The sequence below is a fragment of the Leguminivora glycinivorella genome, chromosome 14 (assembly GCF_023078275.1).
Source record: "Leguminivora glycinivorella isolate SPB_JAAS2020 chromosome 14, LegGlyc_1.1, whole genome shotgun sequence".
In the NCBI taxonomy this organism is placed as follows: domain Eukaryota; kingdom Metazoa; phylum Arthropoda; class Insecta; order Lepidoptera; family Tortricidae; genus Leguminivora; species Leguminivora glycinivorella.
This window is the reverse complement of record NC_062984.1, coordinates 7271030-7294301: the sequence shown is the minus strand read 5'-3', so window position 1 is coordinate 7294301 and position 23272 is coordinate 7271030. Positions and strand designations below refer to the sequence as shown.

General features: G+C 34.2%; 2 protein-coding genes across 2 annotated transcripts; both read right to left on the bottom strand.

Moving 5' to 3' along the window:
- Positions 1 to 4186: 4186 nt before the first annotated feature.
- LOC125233300 lies at positions 4187 to 7074 on the bottom strand. The gene is made up of 2 exons (XM_048139261.1): positions 4829 to 7074; positions 4187 to 4391 (listed from the first exon to the last, which is right to left on the bottom strand). The coding sequence occupies exons 1-2, from the start codon at positions 7072 to 7074 to the stop codon at positions 4226 to 4228; spliced, it is 2412 nt and encodes an 803-aa protein (XP_047995218.1). The 3' UTR covers positions 4187 to 4225.
- Positions 7075 to 7190: 116 nt separating this feature from the next.
- LOC125233301 (tRNA-splicing endonuclease subunit Sen54) lies at positions 7191 to 15821 on the bottom strand. The gene is made up of 4 exons (XM_048139262.1): positions 15691 to 15821; positions 15446 to 15610; positions 8291 to 8438; positions 7191 to 7557 (listed from the first exon to the last, which is right to left on the bottom strand). Exons 1-4 carry the CDS (start codon positions 15711 to 15713, stop codon positions 7210 to 7212), a joined length of 684 nt encoding a protein of 227 aa, XP_047995219.1. The 5' UTR covers positions 15714 to 15821; the 3' UTR covers positions 7191 to 7209.
- Positions 15822 to 23272: the final 7451 nt, after the last annotated feature.

Sequence of the window (23272 nt, the reverse complement as noted above, 5' to 3'; positions counted from 1 at the left end):
AACATGTTGAACGCTATATCGACTTAATACGTGAGTAACCCGCTTAAAATATTTTTAAATATGTATGAGTCTCACGGGAGTTTTATAGTTAAAATCATCCGTGTAGTTATGATAGTACCTATAGTAATAAGTGGCGCTAAAAAGTTGAGGTACGATTCTTAGTATAAAGATTTTCAATCCTATATAAAACCTTGATGGTAAGTACTAACAATTTAAGCTCATTTACACCACAAAGTATGACATTTTCAAAGTGGGAAAGCTTAAAAACCGGAAAAACTTAGGCGCCTTCCAGTACCTTACACACAAAATGTCAGTAGCGCGAATCAGCGTATACGCTCATATGAAACAGTGCCATCTATCGTGCATTACATATAAACTAATGTTTTAAGATTTGATTGAAAAATGCAAAAGCTGTACTTAAATAGTAATTAAGGGATTTAGGTACGTCATTAGTAATGTAAGCTCAGAGCCCACCGATCTTTAGCTTTAGCTTTGAATGCCCCATTTTAGTAACTATACCTATAGTTAGTTAAATTTTTGGACTTTACACAGTAAGTAGCACTAAGATCCTATCCTCGAACGGTTCAATGTATAACTTGGCAAAAACATAGTAGGAATGGAATTATTTTTTATCATAGTAACACTTACAGATTGTGTAAGCTTTTAAAATTTAAAGGACACATAGAGATTATGTAAGATTTTTTAAGGAACTGCAATAAGAGTGACCTTCGCTTTATTCCAATTACGGATCAAAGCCACAGAGTAGGTACTCAAAACTATTATTGTATTGAAAAATTTGGGCGAATTTTTACTTTAACAAAACAACGAATTTGAAAGTGGATTAAGGGTAAAAGGGTATGCTATGCTATAAGGTGTTCACAAATATCTGCACATGGTTACGTTGGACATGTTACAGTATAGGTTAATATGACTTGTTATATACCTATAGTTCCCACTAGTCAATCCACGTGCCTGTGGAAACAGTTAAAACCACGCTAAATATGCGTCATTGTTGCAACGACAAAAACATTATTTTATGAAAGTAAGTTACGCTTTAAATGACTAATGTTTCAGCCTGTTGGCATTAGATACTTATTAGAAATTATAATGTCTAGTAATTAAAAAAACTTCCATTTTGTAAGGGTTTGTAATGGAATGGGTTAGCAATAAATTAGGATAAACATCAGTCTCATATATAGCAAGAAACAGGGAAAATACAGTTAACACTGTTTTTCCGTAGGAGAGTTGATAAATCTGTATTTAGGTATACCAGTTCCTAGTTGTCATAGATGAATTCCTATTCTTCCATTTTAAGTAATTCACGCAAGTATTTGCCTACTGATCACATTTCTGTCTGCGGCGGGCAAAACATCCCGATTTTTTTTGTATTATTTATACGAATTATAATTCTGAGTATACGAGCTATATCGCTGACAACTTTTTCTGATACTCTATTACTTATTTAGTTTTAGAAAGCACAAATCACTAATATGAATATTTAAAAATTTTATATTTTTTAAATATCACAGTATTAAAATTTTAAGTACTAATAGTACCTAACTAAAGCAATTTTGTTCCTCAAGTGCAATACCTACCTGAAATTTACAGTATTAATATAGTGTTATGCATCATATGCAATTAATTTTAGTGTTTTTATTTTAAGGCATTTTATAGTACATAATAGAGATGGGCCGAATACGAACATTCGGTTCAGCTGTTACCTACCGAACCGAACATTCGGCCGAATATCCGGTTGCGCCATATTTTCAATTCTGGCTTAGACTCTTTGAGTTAAGAACTTTTCAATGATTGGTAATGGGTACATTTATCTACTAAAGGCTCTTAATGTTCTTATAATTTACTGCATAAGAAAATTTTGGATTCTGTTTCTTAAACTACGTTATTTTTACCTTTTTACACTATTATTGACTTAGAATGCTGAAATAGGATGTCATTATCCGATGAATTACGAAACAAGTTACGCTATTTATTTACTTTGTTTATTCGGTAAATATTCGGCAATGTAACCGAATTATTCGGCCGAATACGAACATTAAAAATCTTGCCGAATATACCGAATATTTACCGAATATTCGGCCCATATCTAGTACATAACATAACATAAGTAGGCTTCTAACTTTGCTTTACTTCTAATTGATCTGCCTCATTAGTTAAATCAAGTAGTTTGTTAGATTACTATGTAAGTTTTGTTTTTGTTTTTTGGCTATGGTAAATATTGATGACTTGCAATACCGTTTGTACAGTTACCGGCATAAAGAAGTGATGGTTTCTGTACCTTGTCATATTAACGTCTTGTTTGAAATGTCATATTTCTGTCATACGAAATTGTCAAACGATTGAAAGCAACAAGGTACCGAAATTATCACTTCTTTATGCGGGTGATTGTATCCTGAGCTGCAATGATTCATAATTAGTATATATAGTAATAAATTTATTTGGCCACTTTGTGAAACTCTTAAGTAAGGTACAGCGGGGCAAATGTAACTGGTCCATTTTTCATGTTTTACAATGTTTGCATTCATGGTAGGCGTGTTCAGTGGATACATGTAGAACTCAACATCATAGTGTAATAATGGAAAAAATGGATTAGTTACAATGCCCCCCAGTCGAGATTTGCCCTGCTGTACCTTGTCTTGTTTTGTCAAAAGAAATTTAGTGACTGTATGTAGATATCTATTAAATACAAAAAGTTATTGCGTTTCAATTTTGAATAGCAATATGAGAAACGAGCTTTCCAAAGTAGTATTTGTATATGACAGTTCTCTAAAAGTCGATTGTATTATTATCACAAAGTTCAAATATTGTCAACTTATATAATTGTATCGAATATCCATCTAAAACTCATTTTGGTTCTGCATAACATACAATATATGTATTAGTGCCATTTTGAAATAAACTCCCATCTATCTAGTTATACAATCTTGTTCACTACAACGAAAATTTGATGTTAGTTTTAAGATCGAGACAAGTAGGTAACTATATTTATACCTAGTGCGTCGAATGATTATCACCATGGCAGTTATTAGGGTTCCGCACCAAAAGCTACAGAAACAAACCCATATGGAGCGAATCTGCCACATTCTTGAATATTTTTTTATGGATGGAGTGGTTGTCAAATATTTAAATTAAGTCTATCCATAAGAGAGGAAGGAATAGGGATTATCATTCGACGCGCAAAGTATAATAATCTCTTCAATCTTCACTGCATTAGTTAGGCTGACATTGATAAGTACAGTCTGTCCGATTTTCTAACATCAAGTGCGCCATGGATACCAGTGGGTTATTACACCATAGTGACATTGCCACTTGACAATTTTGTGCCTATTTCTGGTTTGATAAAGTAATTTTTACTCAGCGTCAATATTTTCTTGTTGAACAGGCAATGAACGGCGAAGTGTCACTGTCGTGAAATAGGCCACAAATGTGCCAAACTTGATTTCAAAAAAAACGGACTAGACACTTGACCCCTCTTCCATAGCTAGTACAATTTGGATTTCATGCCTTTTATTCAAAAGGGTATGTTTCAGTGTAACTGTGCAGGCAGAATAGTTATTTTTAAGTGTCTACATGAATATTATTACAATTTGTAAACTTTTATAGTTTGTAAGGTAAGTAGTAGCACATTTAGTTAGGACCTTGCACTAAGCCATCCGAAAACACGTGCCATTATAGTCGCTTATAGATTACCATTTAAGAATAAAAGCTTTAATCTTTTTTGTTATTCATGGTACAGCGGGGTAGTAGAAAAGTGGGATATGTATGTCATTACTTTATTTTAAAAGCTATAAGTACACCCGGACAAGGCGGATAAGACCTACATGTAATTTTATCAGTGTCACTCACTCTAGAACCCTACCTTATTTACACCGTGTTCTATTTGCCATAGAAGTCACATTGACGTTTACTGTGGCAAAAGTCCTACAGTGGCCTAGGATTCAAATTGGTTGACTGTACATTTGAAAAGTAATTCGCATGTTTTTCATACTATTTTTACTTGAATTACATATTTTGGCCAAAAAATACGCAATCTGCTTCATTAAAAATCTACAGATTAAGAACTTTTATGAGTTGTCAAAGTCACCCCATATATTTCGCAGTTATCCCATTCAACGATAAACTAGCCCGCTGTTACTGCCTTTACTGTATACTGAAATAAAAGAGTTAATAAAAATCAACAGTTTTATTATATTCCCTCTTATAAAATTCATGGTAGTTCGTTATTAGGTAAGTAAATAGGTAAGTCCACTGGGTTCATCTGAAGGTATGAGATGGATGACGTTCCTACTATGGCGAAGAGAATTACTACGTCGTCGTCGAATTTGGAGTGGAGCGAAGCGAATTCCACGCCTGATGGAAATATAGAGGACTCCCTGGAAGAAATAGAAGATGTCAGTTTATGCCTAGATTTAAAGCTAGAATACAGTTGCTTTCAGATACATCGGAGCTGCCAAAGCTCTCACAAATATCGGAATACGCTCTCTAAGTGCGTTTTCACATTATCCTATCAGATATCGGATGTAGGACTGATATCCCATACATTTAAGCCGCCATCTTTGATTTTTGACTTTGAAATCCTTCCGACATCCTATATCGGATCGGATAATGAACGCCTGAAACATTTAGATTTAGTTTTCTTTTTGTTTGGAAGCTGAGTTAGTCGGGAGTGTTCTTAGCCATGTTTCATGAAAATCGGTCCACTATGTCGCGGTCGGGGGTTTTTTAAAGATTTTAATTGTGTGGTTAGGTTGTATAGATAGATCCTGTCAGTGAATTTGGGGAGACCCTATACTGTTACTAAGATACTCACGCAATACAGATAACCCTGAAGTGCGGTGTTGGTTTCTTGGTTTTCTTAAAGTTCGCCACATCTCTGTTATAAACATCAAAATGTACACTAAGTCTGCATTCTTCTTCCACGTCAGTTGATGTCTTTATGATGCTCAACTTCTTCAAAACATTACGAAGATCTGTACAGTCTTCGGGTTTTATTATTGAGTCTAATTGGATGCTCTCATTTTGGGTGTGGGCTTCATATTTTAGGGCTGCTTCTTTACATGACTGCCAATAGGCTATTTTAGCATCCAACCAATTATTGAACCTTACTGGTTGACTTTTTATAAATTGGTAAAGAAATTCTTCATTATGGTCCATTTGATACATAATCTTGCTTCTAAGAGGCACTTCCGCTCTACCAAAATCGTCTTCACTGGGCAACCAATATTTACTGAACATCTTTTTCAAATGATCAGTGTATTCGAACTTCTTTTTTAAAGTAATTCGACTAGATTCACTCACGTCTTGTGAACTTTTGGCTGGACTCTGTTTCTCTGACAGTTGCTTCAGAATGTAAAACGGGTTTCTTAGCTTTTTACTTTTTCCTGGTTTTGAAGCATCTTCCTTAGAGGTCTGAACTTCTTCCACAGCACAGTCTGAGTCAGATGATGACGCAATAACTATACGTCTTCTATCAATGACATCGAAATTGGAGTCAACATAAACATCAGCATTATAAGATTTGTTAAACGTTTTGACAACATTCGAAAATGCTCTTTTATGCCGCGTTGTAAGCAATTTCTTAGTTTCAAGATCTTTAATCTTCACAGAAAACTGTTTCAATGCATTGAAGTTCTCATCATATGACTGCATATCTTCTCTCTTTTTCTTTCTTGGACTAGACTGATCGTCATCATCCAAGTCAATGGTCTCCAGAATGATTTCATTTTCTACTATATCCAGTTGAGGTGTGAGTTCTATTCTCGCTTTGTATCTTACATTGTAGGTTTGTATCAGTCTCTGTAATGCCTGAATATTTTGCTCTTGCCTATTCCCTGAAGCTACCAGACACTTCAACTTTAAAGCCAGCTTTTTGATGGATTCCAAATGGTACATCTTGGGATTGTCTCGTTTCCTTTTCTTTGCTCTTCTTGAATCAGGATTTTCGATCGGGTTAGGAATCATTGAACGCAAAGGGATGCACCTGAACATGGGTTGCATTCTTGGAAAGAATTGAAACCTGAAAGGCATGTTAGTAAAAAACGGTCTTTGGTAGGTCCATTGGTATGGAGTCCAGTAAGTATATTGTCGAAACTGTGGTTGTTGCGGGAATCTCATATTAGGGAAAAATTGTGAATTAAAATGAAAGTTGCTTTCAGGGAAGGCACCCCCAATTCTCCTCACATGTTGTTCATTAGCTTCGTCAGAAACACTGTATGTTCTGGTACTAGATGATGGTGCTGGAGTGACAGATTTTAGCTTCAAATTCTCTAAATTCAAAACATAGGCAGTATTGTTTAGGAACACATTTCTGGGTATGAGCTGTTCATCTGGAGCTTTAACGGTAACAACTTGTTTTTGATAAAAATCAGGCAAGTTTTCAGTAATGGAATGATCTACCATAACCGAGTTACTGGGTGTCAACTCTCTGCAGGTTAATAATTCTATTTTATTTTGTATAATAACTGCAGAACTACTATTACCAATTTCTCTATGTAATTCAGCATCTTCCTCTTTACTTTCTTTAAAGTCATCATCACACAAATCAATACTTGAGCTGACTTTATTTTCAACTGTATAATTTTCCAGACATATAATTTCACAGTCATCCATTTTGGAGTTTTCTTTAATGTCTAATGAACTTGGTTCATCACTATATTCAACATTTTGAACTATATCTTTGCTTACAGTACATTCTTCAGTCTTATATTCTATTTTTATATCTTCTATATTGTGCTGTTGTTTATCAGATCCAATCATATCATTGTCCTCTGCAATGTTCGCATCTTCTTCCATTTTCTGACCAATTTCTTTACTTTTCTCTTGTTTCTCATCTGATACCACAGGTACTTCATTAGTATCACCTCTGTCATTGATTGAAATATCCTTCATATGGCAGTCAGTAATTTCGCCACTTTGTTTTGCACATTTTTCATCAGTGTTGTTATCTAATACTATATTATCCATTCTCTCTCCTGTAATATCAGTTACTTCACATACTTGACCTGAGGGATTTGTAGTTTTATTAATTTCACTTTTTTCACTTGAAGCATTATTCATTTGAGAGTCAGTAATACGAGCACTCTCTTTTACGGAAACTTCTTGCTTTTCTTGATCTATGTCTATATTATTTCCATCCTCCTCCACCTCCAGTGATAGAAGTTACATTAGTTACTTTAATTGTAACAACACTTTTTAAATCACCTGCACTACCTTCTGTTTTAACTTTTTAGTACTGTCACCATTTTCATCATCAGAATTGTTTCTCATTTGGAAGTCTGTTACTTCACTGATATCTATATTTTCATTACTGGTGTCTGTTATATCACATATTTTCTCACTACTCAAAGAGTCTTCCATTTTGTCTTCAGTTTTTTCATTTTCATTTGCTTTAACATAAGAGTGTCTTAACACCTTGTATCCCAGTCTACTTAGTGAAGCATATACTTTATATTGAACTAGTGAGTTATTATCCTTCAAAAGTAAGGAATATGCTTGCTGGATTGATACTGTGACACCATTATACTTCAACTGAAGACAACTCTGTAACAAACAAAAATAAATATGAAAAATAGGGATTTATAAAAAGGCAGTATCTATTTCGGCTAGAAGGCCTAGGTACTGAGAAATCAACAAGGTCAGAAAGACCTGTGTGCCCTTCAAGTGACTGAATGGCATCAGAACGCACAGGAAGGGAGCAAATGGCGAAGTCTAGTGTCGGAGGCCAAGATCCACTTCGGGTCGCTGAGCCAGCAAAGTAAGTAAGTATCTATTTATTGGGAGTTAACTTATGACTATGCTCTTATTATGTATGTGTGTACTCTTGATTTAAAGAATGATAATGTATGGTGACTCCACTTAAAATTCCACTAACTAGAAATTGTCATGTAAACTGATTTATTTCAAGGATTTTAATGTATTAGCACTACCCAAGATTGTCTAAGTCTTTAGCGATAAGATCACCTGTTGTCTACAATGTCTATTGTCTACATAGTTAAATTTATATGTGCTTAATTTTTTGATGTAATCATGTTATATTGGTGAGCATTACAGAATATTTGAATTGTATTGTACTAAGTTATTTTCATCCTTCGTTTCACAATTTCTACTTCTTTTCACAATTTTCAATTTTTCCCTTTTTGTTTTCTTCTCACAATTTTAGTTTTATTTAAACCCTTAATTGCCAAGAGTGGCACTGAGACTTTTAGTAGTTTCCATGTGCTCTGCCTACCCCTTTATGGGACACAGGCGTGAATGTGTGTATGTATGTACTTACAACTTCCATCAAATATAGTGCTTCCTCTGGGTAGAGGTATAACTGCCTGCCGATGTTGTGGCCGACATACTGCCAGTGGCCACCAGCATTCTTTGTCACCTCGGCTAGCTGCAGCTCGGCATTCCAATCTGCTTGACTTAAAGTACCACTGGAAGTAATATAGTTATTTTTAATTAGTATGTGTTTTCTTTCAACCAGGGTGGCACTGAAACTTCAATAGTTTCATGTGCTCTGCCTACCCCTTCATGGGATACATGCGTGATTGTATGTATGTATGTACAAATGCTAATTAACATGCATCATTAAAGGAACTGACAAAGATTTGAAAAGTGATGGGAGGACTTTTCTGAGCAGTGTATTATGAAAAGTAAGTTCTACTACGGCCTAATAAATAAAGCCAATGTATTAACTGTTCACCTACAAGATCTATCGTCCTCTAACAAACCGATTGATGTACTCTGTGTGACAGAACACAACATGAGCCAAGGCGATGAAACTCAATTAGCTTTAAGTAACTATACACTTGCATCACACTTCTCCCGCGGAAATAGAAATGGCGGTTCATGTATACTTGTAAAAAATATACATAAATACAAAAGTTTGTCAGACATATCAGATAGTATATCTATAAGTAATATAATAGAATGCTCAGCCATTGAACTAACCGAGCATAATATTATCATAATATGTATCTATCGCGTTCCTAAATATGATAAAGCGTCATTTAACATCTTTTTTAATAAACTAAATGACCTACTGTGTAAATTAAACTGTAACCGCAAAAATGTAATAATTTGCGGTGACTTTAACATAGATATAATGATCAGAACGAGACAAAGTATTGAATTTAACACTCTGATATCTAGTTTTAATCTTAAGTTTGCAATATCTACCCCTACACGATTACAAAGCAACACTGCATCGATAATATTATCCATAATATTCGAGGTGTAAAATCTGATGTAATAGATCTAGCGATCTCTGACCACACTGCCCAGATTCTTAAGTGTCCTGTGAAACCTACGTGTATACTATCTCACTGGTTCATACTAAAAAGAGATTTTAGCAACAGCAACGTTCAAAAATTCATAAACTGTTTAAAAGAGTTGAGCTTTGCCGATGTATACAAATCAAATGACCCCAATGAAGCATATAACTGTTTTAGCGACCAATTTGAACTATTTTATAACTTATGCTTTCCATATATTAGACTTAAGATCTCAGCATTAAATAAGCCGAAGTGGGTTACAAAAGGCATACGAAAGTGTTGTAAAAGAAAAAGGACTATGTTATGGAAATGTAGACTAGAGCCAAACAAAAGTAACAAGAGCGACCTTAAAGTATACTCTCAACGACTTCGGAAAATTATATTGTCAACACAAAAAGTACAAAACGATTTTTACATAAAAAATTCAGCAAATAAGTCCAAAGCCACCTGGAACATCATACAATCGTCAAAAAATAAACGCCTTAAAGATAATATTGCTGAAATAATTGTTGACAACGTATCTATTACAGAACCTACTCAAATTGCCCAGAAATTTAATGACTACTTTACCGACATTTGCGATCTAGACCAATTGAATAGGACACACCTAAGCGATGAAAATAATTTGAATGATAATGTAATTAATCCCAAGATGACAATGACATACAACTCATCCAATTCTATGTTTATGAAACCATCGACTCCTGATGACATAAGAATACTAATTAATTCCTTAAAAAACTCTAAAAGTACCGGTTATGACGGCATAAACACAGTAATAATAAAAAATGTCGCGAATATAGTTTCATCACCAATAAGCCACATAGTAAATCTATGTATAGAATATGGTAGGTTTCCAGATAAACTCAAGTTATCAATCTTACGACCACTACACAAAAAGGGTGAAAAATCATTAATGAATAATTACAGACCAATAGCTTTGTTACCTGTGTTTTCAAAAGTGATCGAGAAATTTATATATAATAATCTAAATAATTATTTTGAAACCAAAAATTTATTCGCACAAGAACAAAAAGGATTCCGAAAGCACAAATCAATAAATATGGCAATCTATGACTTACTGAACATTATCATGAGCAATATAGATAATAAGGTACCCGTGTCTGCTCTCTACATGGATATGACCAAAGCGTTCGATTTTATTGATCATAAAATACTATTGACTAAATTATACAGATATGGAATCCGAGGAAACGTTTATAGTTTAATTGAATCTTACCTATCCGGGAGAAAGCAATTTACCCAACTGGACTATATATGTGTCAAGTCAAAAAACCAAATTACTGCTCTATCCGATCTTAGGGAAATAAAAGCAGGCGTCCCACAAGGTAGTGTTTTAGGACCACTCTTATTTCTCATTTATATAAATGATTTCCCTTTAGCTATCGAGGAACCCATGATTCTCTTTGCCGATGATAGTACCGTCATATTCACTGGAGAAGACTTACTGACATACGAAACAAAAATAAACAATTGTTTAAAATCCCTTATTCATTGGCTTAACAGTAACAATCTTTGTATTAATTTGGACAAAACAAAAATAATGCACTTTAAACAAAGAACAGACAAAGTGACGGATTTAAACTAGGGCTCCCGGTCGTGACCGTGTATCGTGAACACGTAGCCGTACGCACGTTGCCGTGATACACGGCAACGGATTTCTGGTTCGTTCGTCACGTGAAAATAAATCACGTGAAATTAGAGTACGTACGTTCGTAGATCCGTACGTACGTACGTACGAATTCACGTGACACGCCCGTTCGGTCCGCCATCGCCAGCGGCGTTTCATGAGAGAAGATAAGATCGGATGCAGTCTCTATAAGTTATGAATAAAAATGTAGGTATCGTGAGGTTATATATTAATTACTTTTGAATTAAAATTTATATTCACTACTGGTTTTTTAAATATTAATATGTAAGTAATAAATAAATTTAACCAAATAAACGATCCGGGGTTTCCGATAGGCTTAATTTAGAAGTGGTTATTAAAATACCAACGATATGGGTAGGTAACCTTTTGTAAGGGTAACTGCTAGATTTGGTAACCGTTTCAGATAAAGTTTCCTTCCAGTCATTTGAGTTTTTTACTCTATCCAAAGGTTTTCAACAGTTGTAATTCTAAATTCGACTTATTATTGAATAACCACTGTTAGCATTGTCTCTACGCTACAACCGCCGCTTCGAGTACAAATTCAAAAAATGCTTATACTTTCACTAAAATATTACTTTTATTTTATGTTTAGTAAAATGGCACTATACCATGACTATACCTTATCCTTTGTTAAGCTTATCTGTTGAGTGGTTGTGGCTGAAAAATACCATGCGTTAACGTGGTAATATGGGATGGGCTTAACCGTGCACCGTGATACCCTTGAATCTGCTTATTATGTGTCTGCAATATTCGTTGACAAAAACTCTCTAGTTACCCTCTGATTAATAAGATTTAATAAGTAGATAAGTATCCACGGTACCATTCAATTATTGATGCACGGAGTAAGAAATTTGTCAATTTAGTATAAAAATTAAGAATGTGACGATAGGATGACATCCACGGAAACGTAATTTTAACACATACCTAGTTAATAATTATGTTATACATTTTACGCCAACTTACTTAACTGTTATAGCCACTATTTAATTAGGTAATTACGTTATATAGTAATAAGATTGATGGTAGTAAAAAAAAAGTCTACTTTAAGAGTGTTCAAGGCGCAGGATTATCATTTTATTAAAATGTAAACACTGTTTTATGACTGATATATTGTTTCAAAAATAATAATTAATATAATAACTAAGCCATTTATTACTGATTGCTTAATAGGCATTGCTTAATAAAGTGAGCTTCGTTATACTATTTACATGCAATAACTTTAAAATTATTTTTTCATGGTATTTAAACTTAGACCTTTGCTGCTTTCATTTACTTATTATGGATTACACCTATTTAAAAAATTTTTATTTAACTTACTCGTTTGATGTCGTAACAGTAACAGCAGATTTCAAATGAACTGACGTCAAATGCCTCGCGATAGATCCTGTAGTACCATGACGACACGGAAACTCATTGTTTGTCCGATCCTTGCAGAGACTACATAAAGTTGAATCTCCGACTCTGGTGGCATATCTCCATCTCCACACCAAACTTTTCTTCGTTGTTAAGAGTTTCAAACATTAACAGTAACAATACAAAAACTTAACAAAACAACAACGACAATAACTTTGAAATTCACCGCTAAAGTAAAATGTCAAGGCCTTCAAGTGTTGATCAACTGGGATCTTACAAGTGACTAATTGAAATAAACTAAAATGCTAAACTGCCCCATCCAGATTAAAATAAAAAAAATCCTAAAATGTAAAAATAACACATCGCTCACTTCACTCAGCTTCACGTACAAAAGGCTGCTCGTAAATTTTACTGTCTTTATTACCACGTGGTGGAACTGCACTTATTATTTACAAAATACCACCACAGTAAGATAGCTGAGCTCGTTCGTCAAACAATACAGTGCTTTAAAGGAATATACTATCTAAAAGTATTATTGAATGTACCGAAACTGATAAGAACTGCAGCTGTCGTTTTTTTTGTCTTAGCCGTGGCCCCGCGCACATGTGTGTGCATATTTTTTTGCCTGGAGTATAATAGTAATCGTAAACTTGCTCTTTTGTTCACCTACACTGCTGTTTGTCTTGTTTACTAACTCTTGTTTTTCATCTTGCGTTATAAATTAATATCGTAAAATAATTACTAACGAAGATCCGCAAAAATGTAACATGTTTTAGATTATGTTTAAAGTAAAACGTAGTGATTCAATGATTTTTGGTTTAAAGTAAGCGAAATATTATTTTTCTACTCGTCGACTGTAATCTATCAATTAGGACACCACAGACTAAACTTATAAGTGCTAACTTTTCAGTGTTGGATACTCTATGGCAGTTCCGACTCAATTATAATAATATATGTAATCTCATTATAGTTGACTTTAAGTTAACTGTAATAATTTCAAAAATAAAAGATCATACAATTTATATACTAATTTGCGATACCTGGCAAATTTTTCTGCATCTGAAATACATTTTTTTATTTGTCGCGTTATCGGCCAATCAGAGACGGTTGTTACAAACAATTGGTTACTAGGTAATTCGATGTTGATACAACGGTGAACGACGCTATTAACATTAATTTAAACTTGCAAGAATGATGATATTTCCGTCCATTGATGATGAAGATGATGACTCGTAGAAAAAGTATTGTATACAATAGTGATATAATTAAACTTTTCACTCTCGTACCGTACTATTAGGCCACAGCAAAGCTTCGTGGCCTAAACATGGTACTCGACTGAAAAGCTTTGTATTATATCGCGATTGTATAAAATACTATTTTAAGTACTTGATTTTTTTAACCATTATTACAGGATTTTAGGTTTTGTGGACGCTGTCATGTGTGAAAAAGAGGTTCTTACACTTCTTACACCTCCGGGACAATATTTACTCCATACTATACTAAACTGTCACCACATACAGTTTTAAGTTAGTGTCGAGTATTTGAGGATTCTGACGGCACATGTCAAAAAATAAACAATATTAGGACGTAACGTAACACAGGTTGACATTTACCATACAGGTATATAGTGTAAGGCATCGGACAGTTTGCTAGTTTTAATTTCAATAAAATCGGAAACAGAATAACGCCATAAATCACTTAATCTTCTCTTATAAAATAAACTTCCCAGCCGCGTCTGTCTGTGTGTTCGTGATAAACTCAAAAACTACTGAACGGGTTTTCATATGGTTTTCACTTATGAATAGAGTAATTCTTGAGGAAAGTTTAGGTATATAATTTGTTAAAGTTTTGTTTGAATTGGTTGAAATATGACGATATTTTCTAATCGAGTTGGACAAAATCCCGCTGGCTGAGAGCTTTAATCGAAAACGCTGCCGAAACCGTTTGAGCTGTATTAAAATAATGTACTGAAAAATTGTGTATCTCTAATAGGTCTACTAAAAAGTCCGCGATGGCGTATGTCTATCTTTTACGGATAACTTATTATAACAATTTTTATCATAATCCCCGTGCGTAGCCGGGGAGGGCCGCTAGTTATATGTATTGATTGTATTGTATAAAAATCGAAGCAAAACATAAATATAAGTTTAATTCATATGTTAAAAAAAACTTTCGTCCAGTATTAAGTGATAATTCAATAATAGTCATGATTTGGTTTTCTCCCGGGCGCGTTGAATCTACAAAACGTACGATAAGTACCCAACGAAACCGCCACCCGAAGCTCTGCACACGAACGTAGTTCGGACGGCGGCGTGTCACGGCCCGCGGCGTGTCACGTGAATCCGGGCGCTAAGGCAAGTACGTACGTACGTGCGTACGAGGTACGTACCTTGCCGTGTTCGTGAAATTCGTGATCTTAGTACCGCCGGTGTTAAGATCACGTAGCTACGGTTCGGCGTGAATCACGTGTATCCAGAGCCCTAATTTAAACGTATCCTACAAGGGACATATAATTGATGAAACTGACGTAACAAAATTCTTAGGATTAAGCTTAGATAATAAATTAACATGGAAGTATCAAATTGACAATATATGTAAGAAACTTAGTAAATTTTCATATGCGCTTTATCACCTTAGAAAGGTAGTAAACCAATCTGCTGTCCTAACCTCCTATCACGCGTACGTCACGTCAACTTTAAGATATGGTTTAATTTTCTGGGGAAACTCAACAGACAGAGATTTAGCATTTATAAGTCAAAAGAAATGTATACGTTCAATGTGTGGCAGAAACAAATTTGAACCATGTAAAGATTTATTCACTGAATTAAGAATTTTAACTCTTCCATCCCTATATATATATGAAACAGCATTATATGTCAAAACGAATATAGGACAATACACAAAATTTGTATAAGACAGCACTTCTATCAAAAAGTACATAAATCAGGGATGTTGACATTATTCACTCAAGTAGCATAACAGATATGATGATGGATTATGTTAATAGGAAAAAAAAGTAAATGAATATGTTGATAAATAGTGCCAACACAATGATTCAAGATGTAAATGCTCAAATTTGACCTAAACTGCCATTTTCTGAAGCGTATTTACAAACACCGTAACCAAATAAAATAAAACTTACCACTTCTCTATGCGTTCGACTTCAACAATATGTCTACGAGCTTCCAAGGAGCTCTGTATCTGTTTCTGTTCCAACCAGGAACCATTTGGGATTATATCCTTCAAGCCTAGTTCAGGTAAAGAACTATTCACCTTTTTAGCTCCCTGAATAACGAGCTCATCACCGCTGAAAACATTAAAACAGCTATCAATTTCTGCGAATTGGTATTCCTTGTAATCTGAATAAAGTTAGTTATTTATACTTACGACAACATCTTAAACTTATCCATATCATCAGTATTAAACTTATCTATAGGTAGAAAAGAGAACTATTAACAATATTACACTTATTTGTAAAATAATTCATTTTATAACCAAAGCAATTACACCGACAACCGACAACGCAGGAGAATAAAATTGTTTTTATGACGTCTGTCAAAAAAGGTACAGTGTTGCCTTAATGTGAAAATTAAAAAAAAAACATTAATGACGTAACAGACTGGTGTCCCAGACTGCGATCTAGGTTGATCAGGCTCACTTGTAATATAAATTTTATTAGCATTACTTTTCAACATGACAATCATCAGTAGGTTATCTTCCCTAGATTGGTCTTCAATCAGATCTTAAGATCTTTTTATTAATAGTTTTTGATGGCCTCACTTCAAAGAATATAATACTCATTTTAACGGTGCGCGCCCACGGGGGCAACAGTGCTCGGCGACTTTCGTATTTGTATGAAAAGTTGCGTCGCCTCGTGTGCGCACTTTCATACTAGGCCATGGTCGCGACAAAAAAGTCGCCGGCAACAGTTGCCCGTGTACGCGCTCTCTAACTATTGCACTCTGTGTGTCCGATTGGGGCGATTGGAGACGCCTTTATTGCAACGACTGGCAACAATCTCATGTTAAAAAAAAACTATTTCAACTTTTCGCGCGTCTGTTGAAAAATATTAAGTGTCAAGAAAATTTATTGGTTATGTTAGATATTGCTTACTTACTTTCTAAAGTAATAAATGAGTTCTACCGATCGTGTGCTCTAAACGCAGCGTACATATTAATAACTATTTTTTAATATATTGTTCCGCGTATTTGTGCAGTAATAAAAATGAATATCCTACACTAAAATCACAATTTTCTTTTTAACATCAACAGAAATAAAATTGGTATGTACTAAATTAGCATTTTATTACTTGGCTTCAAAGGTAAGTGGACGTTGGCTTCTCCATACAAAGTCCCCACATTCTTCCCTGGACATTGATATCACACAGTGTATTTTTCTCCACAGCAACTCGTAAAAGCTCTCTTGATTATTCGAAAGCGGATGAGAAGGTTGCATTTTATCCACATTCCACAATTTCCACAAAATTCTAATTTTAATTTTAAATATCATGATGATATTTTAAATTAAAATTAGATTTTTTCAGATGTTTGTGTGGTGAAAAATGTCGTGTTTCACTACTTTCACTCAGTGGCAAAATTAGTTTCACCTTCGTGTCTTGAGACTCTTGCAACGTTCAAGATTCCACTTTTCTAAATACTCGCTACGCTCGCGGTTCAATATTGGAATTTTTCGCTTGGTCAAGTGTGAACATACGTGCGGATAAACAACTTTGCCCCTTTGTAAAACAATAACTATTTCACTTCACGGCACCAACTGTTAAAGACTCTTCAAAAACGGAGAAGAAAGTTCCGTTATATCCACAATAGTAGTACCTAATTTAAAGAAAGCAAAGTAATTTCATGCAAGTTTTATCTTGATGTCCTAAGCTGAATGGGAGAATTTACCTTTAAATGAGTGTTGATTTGTTGAATCATATTTGTTTAAAAATTGATGACTTCATTCAGTTTGATGTTTTATAAGTACCTAGTTAGTATAGTATTATCTACGTGTTGATATGTAGTTAAATAGTTATTTGTTATACAAGGGGGCAAAGTTGTATTTTAACGCCGAGTGTGGAATTGAAAAACGAGCATGTGAAAGGATTCTATAGTTGAACCACGAGCGAAGCGAGTGGTTCGAGAATAGAATCCTGAACTTGCGAGTTTTTTAACACACGAGAAGTAAAATACAATTGCACCCGAGTGTAACACAAAACTTTTCCCCTCACTATAGCGAGGAAAGTACAACGCAAAAAACGCGTTTATCACTGCTTCCAGTAGTTCCACAGGTGGTAAATCATCGTCATCACTAGATTCACTTCACTTTTATCAATTTTAAAGCAGAAAAATGACTATATTCAAGGTCAAATTACTTTATCCACTAGTGGATAAAATGCGTTTTTACCCGCTGGTATTAAAGGACAAAACACGTGTTTCCGAGATAGTGAGGGGAAAAATTATGTGTTCCCTCGGTGGCAAAATTTGTTTAAACTTCGTGGCTTGAACTTGAAACCCGCGCAACGCTCAAGATTCCACTTTTAGTAATTAGGTACTCGCTACGCTCGTGGTTCAATATCCAAATCTTTCACTTGCTCGTTTATTAATATTAGCGCGTGTGGTTCAACATTTCCCCGTAAAACAAATAACTATTAATTACCTACACAATTATCTAATACATTATTTTAATCATGTAGCTATCTAACCACGGGTTATTGTCTCTAAAAGTATTTATTGAATCAGAAAACGGTTTTCGGAACCTTTATTTACTTTTGAAGTGCAATCGAAGTATCTATTGGTGTGCTACATGATTGCTATCCTCGAATAGTACCTACATTACGATACAAGTGCGGAAAGAACGTGCACGATCTATCGACATTTTTCAGTACATATGGCACTTTGAAGTTTCGACCTGACAAGAAATGTGCTACTTTGCGAACTAGTGCTATAAAAAGTGAAATATATATCGTAACTAGCTTTTGCCCGCGGCTTCGCTCGCGTTAGAAAGAGACAAAAAGTAGCCTATATCACTCTCCATCCCTTCAACTATCTCCACTTGAAAAATCACGTCAATTCGTCGCTCCGTTTTGCCATGAAAGACGGACAAACAAACAGACACACACACTTTCCAATTTATAATATTAGTATGGATGTACTAATCCCATAAAATAGTAATAAGTGGGATTCTGGTTATCTCTGTTTCTGATGAATGATGATATCAATGATATCATATCATACACTAAAGAAAAAACAAATAAGCGATAGGATAAAAATAAAAACCGGCCAAGTGCGAGTCGGACTCGCCCACCGAGGGTTCCGTACAAACTTTCTTTCAAACTACCTAGTAAAAATAATCTCATATTTTCATATAACTCTAATGACTTGACTAGAAGACAAAAGTATAGGCACTAATGAGTATTATTGTGTATAGCGCCATCTCCCGGTCAATTTGCTAACTAATTTGCGCGACCTGGTTTTTCAGGGATAATTCTTTATAATGTTAACCGATTTAAACAGTTTTTACTTTATTGGACAGAAGATGGTTCACGTAACATCTCGTATTAATTTGAAGTACGATATACATCCGCAAGGGTGGGTAAATTGAAAGTAAAAATCTGAAAAGTTTTTTGTGAATTAAAAAAAAAGTATTCAAAATACAAACACGATTATATTTTTCCTGTAATATTTAGCATAAAACCAATGTTTACTAAAATTTTCATAATTTTTCGTTGGTAAACTTCGGAGATAAGGGGGGGAACGGTATTTTTTTTTACATTTTCCTTCAAAATTCTTTTTTTTTTTCCACAACAAAAAAATTATAAAAAATAGCTTATTTACGTTCAATTTGAGCTCTTTCCAACGATACCCCACTTGACCTAGTAACTTGAAATTTACAGTTTGCCCCCCTTTCATTTTGGCCATTTTCTACAATTAAAATTAATATATTTAAAAAAATTATACTTTCTATTTGTAGAGGTTTACAATGTTCATAACTATTCCAAATTTCAAGTTGATAGCATTAGTAGTTCTCGAGATATTTAGGAATGTGACAGACGGACAGACAGACGGACAGAGTCGCACCATAAGGGTTCCTGTTGTACCTTTTTGGTACGGAACCCTAAAAATGGTGAAATTAATATAGTGAAAATAGATCAAAGCTGAGTTTTCACTAAATCGTCATCATTCTCTTGCCCCGGTCACTTGGGGTCAGTGCAGCCTGTCTTCCTCTTCCAATATCTCTAAAACCTTCTGTCATCTTATCATCATCATCACCAACACCATAATCTTATCTTGAAATTTTACTATAATAGTTCTGCTCAATCGCTTCTGACTACCAGAGATTACATTTCAGTAGAGCCACATATAGATACCATTTTTAACCGCTTTTACTGAAGACGCCGGTTTGATGCCTCAAACCTTGCCATGGATGGACATTGGACATGTCACTTTAGTAATTAAGTAGTACTTGTGACTTAGGCGACTGAGCTTCGCTCTGAATCATTATTTTATTATATCGTGTTTTTAGATGATATACCATACAATGATATACCGTATAGTTTAGTAATGCGGAAGAAAAACGCACGAAAACTCGAAAATTCGTGTGCGTGTGGATTGAGTGAGCACCTTCCGAAAATAAAAAAAAATATGCTGATCATTTAGTAAAAGTTCTAAAACAATTGTAAAACGAATCTCTGAATTTGTAAAAAGATAAATCAAAAGATACAGTCATTAACATGTGCTCACTCAGTTCTCACAAACTACCAACGAAAACAGTAAATGTATTCATTTAACATATATATTTATATACTAACATTTAGTAAAAAATATGCCAACTTACCTCTATAAATTTTGGTTCCCCTTGTTTTGGCATAATTTTACAATCGAGAATTCTTTTTGGCATAATCTATATTGGCATAATTCACCTTTCGCATAATCTGTTATGGCATAGTATAGTTACGCATAATTTGTCTAGGCATATTTTTGTTTGTCCGAATATATTTCATGCATAAAGGTTATTCGCCGAATGGTTTTTATGCATAAATTATTTCTGCATAACATGGTTTAGTGGAAATTTACTACGCAGAATGTTTATCATAGGTAATACTACTATATTAATGTTGCAGTTCTAACCTAACCTAACCGAAATTCTTGACAAAATGTTTTATTTGTTGAGGTCGCAGTTCTAACCTAATCAAACCGACTCTCTTAACAGCATTTAGTATGGGTGGATATCCTGATTTTAAGAAATATGCCAAATACAATTATGCGAATTAATTTTATTCATAAAAACAATCGGCGTAAACAGAATTATGCGAACTTATTTTCGGACAATGTGTTATTCGTATTATTTTCGATTATGACAAATATGTTTTCTGCCAAATTAACATTCGGCGAAAATCGATTATGCGAAGTCTGTTATGCGAAAATCGTTTCGGACAATTAAAGTTATGCCAAATAGAGGGAACCCATAAATTTTAGATCACCTAGTGACGTATTTAATTTTTTACAAATAGTTTCTTATGCTCACTCAATTCTCACACTTTTGAAAAGCCGAATTTTGATGAAAAACATAAGATTTAGACCGCTATTATATGTGTATAGTTTAGTAAAAGTGAAATGGGAATTTGTAAAATACAAAACGAACCACTAACGTGTCAGGTTTTTTTATAATACATTTTTGTAAGTGCTCACTCAGTCCACACGTTTTGAGAAAGTTAAAAATGTAAATATCTTTTGAGAAAACTTATGTCTGAATATCTTTAAAACCAGACAACGAATATAAAATATTAGATGGTGGATATTTAGTAAAAATGTTTACTAAACGTTGAAGTACTTTCGAGTGTCTGTGGTGCTACAAATCTTAAGATTTTTACATTTTTAACTTTCTCAAAACGTGTGGACTGAGTGAGCACTTACAAAAAATTATTATAAAAAAACCTGACACGTTAGTGGTTCGTTTTGTATTTTACAAATTCCCATTTCACTTTTACTAAACTATACACATATAATAGCGGTCTAAATCTTATGTTTTTCATCAAAATTCGGCTTTTCAAAAGTGTGAGGATTGAGTGAGCATAAGAAACTATTTGTAAAAAATTCACAAAAAATTAAATACGTCACTAGGTGATCTAAAATTTATAGAGGTAAGTTGGCACATTTTTTACTAAATGTTAGTATATAAATATTATATGTTAAATGAATACATTCACTGTTTTCGTTGGTAGTTTGTGAGAACTGAGTGAGCACATGTTAATGACTGTATCTTTTGATTTATCTTTTTACAAATTCAGAGATTCGTTTTACAATTGTTTTAGAACTTTTACTAAATGATCAGCATATTTTTTTTTATTTTCGGAAGGTGCTCACTCAATCCACACGCACACGAAAATTCGCGTTTCCCCGGACCTAATACTAAAGCTAAATCGATTATTCACCCCGAAAATTCCCACATAACACAGGGAATGGTTAGAGCTGTTTCCGAGATCGCTCGTTTAAAGGTATTAGATAGATTTGATTTATTACCTTTGACAAACGTGCGAGAAATTAATACATATCAAAACACGATTATTTATGTATTTCCTATTTCCATTACTACCAGTATATATCGTAATAGTAGTTGGCATTATAACTATATCGCTAACTCGAGAAACTTTGTCATTTTGCTTCTACGCAGCATTTTTGCTACGACGGAAACAGATGCCTTAATCTCACTGTCCAAGGCCCTAAGTCACGCGGCCCCGGTAGGCCTTAAGAAGCGCTGCTGGCTGGACGTCGTGAGTGAGAGCGTACCACAGAATTATAGTTAAGCCAGAATGAGTAGTTAGGTCAAAAAGTGTGTCCACATGAGAGGGCATTGTTTGGGATGGTGTCCCTCTCGCTCTCGCACTTACTGACAGTGTCAACATTATTCAGTGACGTCATCACTGTCATACATTGGGGATACCAGTCAATTTTCAAAGTTACTACCAAATCTACTAATACCCAATTAAAGGTATTTTTTAATTATACAAATCTTTGATTTACTGGCATCAAAATAATTACATTATATTTATTTGCCAATTCTTTAAAATATATTGAAACCCTATTAAAACCGAAATAAATTACACATATGAAAGAAAAAGTGACCAAGTCCTCTGGTGCCTGAGGCTGGCAATAGATTATAATTTAACTTGTGTTCATTAGTATTGAAACCCTAGTTTGAATATAACACTAAAATAATATAAGAAGTTATAAAGTCAGGTAATATAAGGTCCTAATTTATTAGATGCAGATATTTTTACAGCTGATAGTACTCGGTCTCTGGAGTATATTAAACCGTGAAACATTATAGCTTTTACGATGTTTTTTTGGAGAAAACGGAAAAACAAATTTGCTACGTAAAAATACCCTGTTTATGTGATTATTAAATGAAAACTCATTGAACAGATTCTAGTACCTCTTTTACGTACCACTTAACTGTAACTGGCCACTTCAATGACATGTTCAGTTTTCCCGCCGAACCTTTACGACATTTACAACAAGCAATTGTTGACATGACAGACAGTGTTATTGTGACATGACATGATAATGCACATGATGATTTTTTTAGACGAAATTATAATTAATTTTTTTGTTAGGAAAATGAAATCAAAAAAGTTACATGAAAAGATTTCTTAATTTATATATTTAAGGTCACCCTTCATTAGCGCTTTAAAGTTAATTTAAAGTTATTTTAATGTAAAGTATCATGTGTTAAAATATCTGCAACTAATAAATTAGGACCTTATATACAGATAGAAATACTACTACTATGGTAACCTCATTATCACTGGCTACACGTGCGAGAGGGACACCAGCCCAAACAATGCCCTCTCATGTGGACCGTTTTCGCTAGTCTGATACGATCACCTTTCTCAGTAATAAGGTTCAATTTAGTATGGCAAAAAATGTGATTGCGCTGTCCCCTGTAAAGGTCTTTGGAGCGTACATGCAAG

Excerpts from the sequence above, each read along its gene's own strand:
- LOC125233300 (XM_048139261.1), bottom strand. The coding sequence starts at position 7,074 with ATGAATAATGCTTCAAGTGAAAAAAGTGAAATTAATAAAACTACAAAT. Across the intron at positions 4,392-4,828 it reads TTCAGGGTTATCTGTATTGC|GGAGTCCTCTATATTTCCAT; the intron begins GTGAGTATCTTA and ends TATTTCTTCCAG.
- LOC125233301 (XM_048139262.1), bottom strand. The coding sequence starts at position 15,713 with ATGGATAAGTTTAAGATGTTGTC. Across the intron at positions 15,611-15,690 it reads GATAAGTTTAAGATGTTGTC|CGGTGATGAGCTCGTTATTC; the intron begins GTAAGTATAAAT and ends TAATGTTTTCAG. Across the intron at positions 7,558-8,290 it reads CACTATATTTGATGGAAGTT|AGTTGTCTTCAGTTGAAGTA; the intron begins GTAAGTACATAC and ends TGTTTGTTACAG.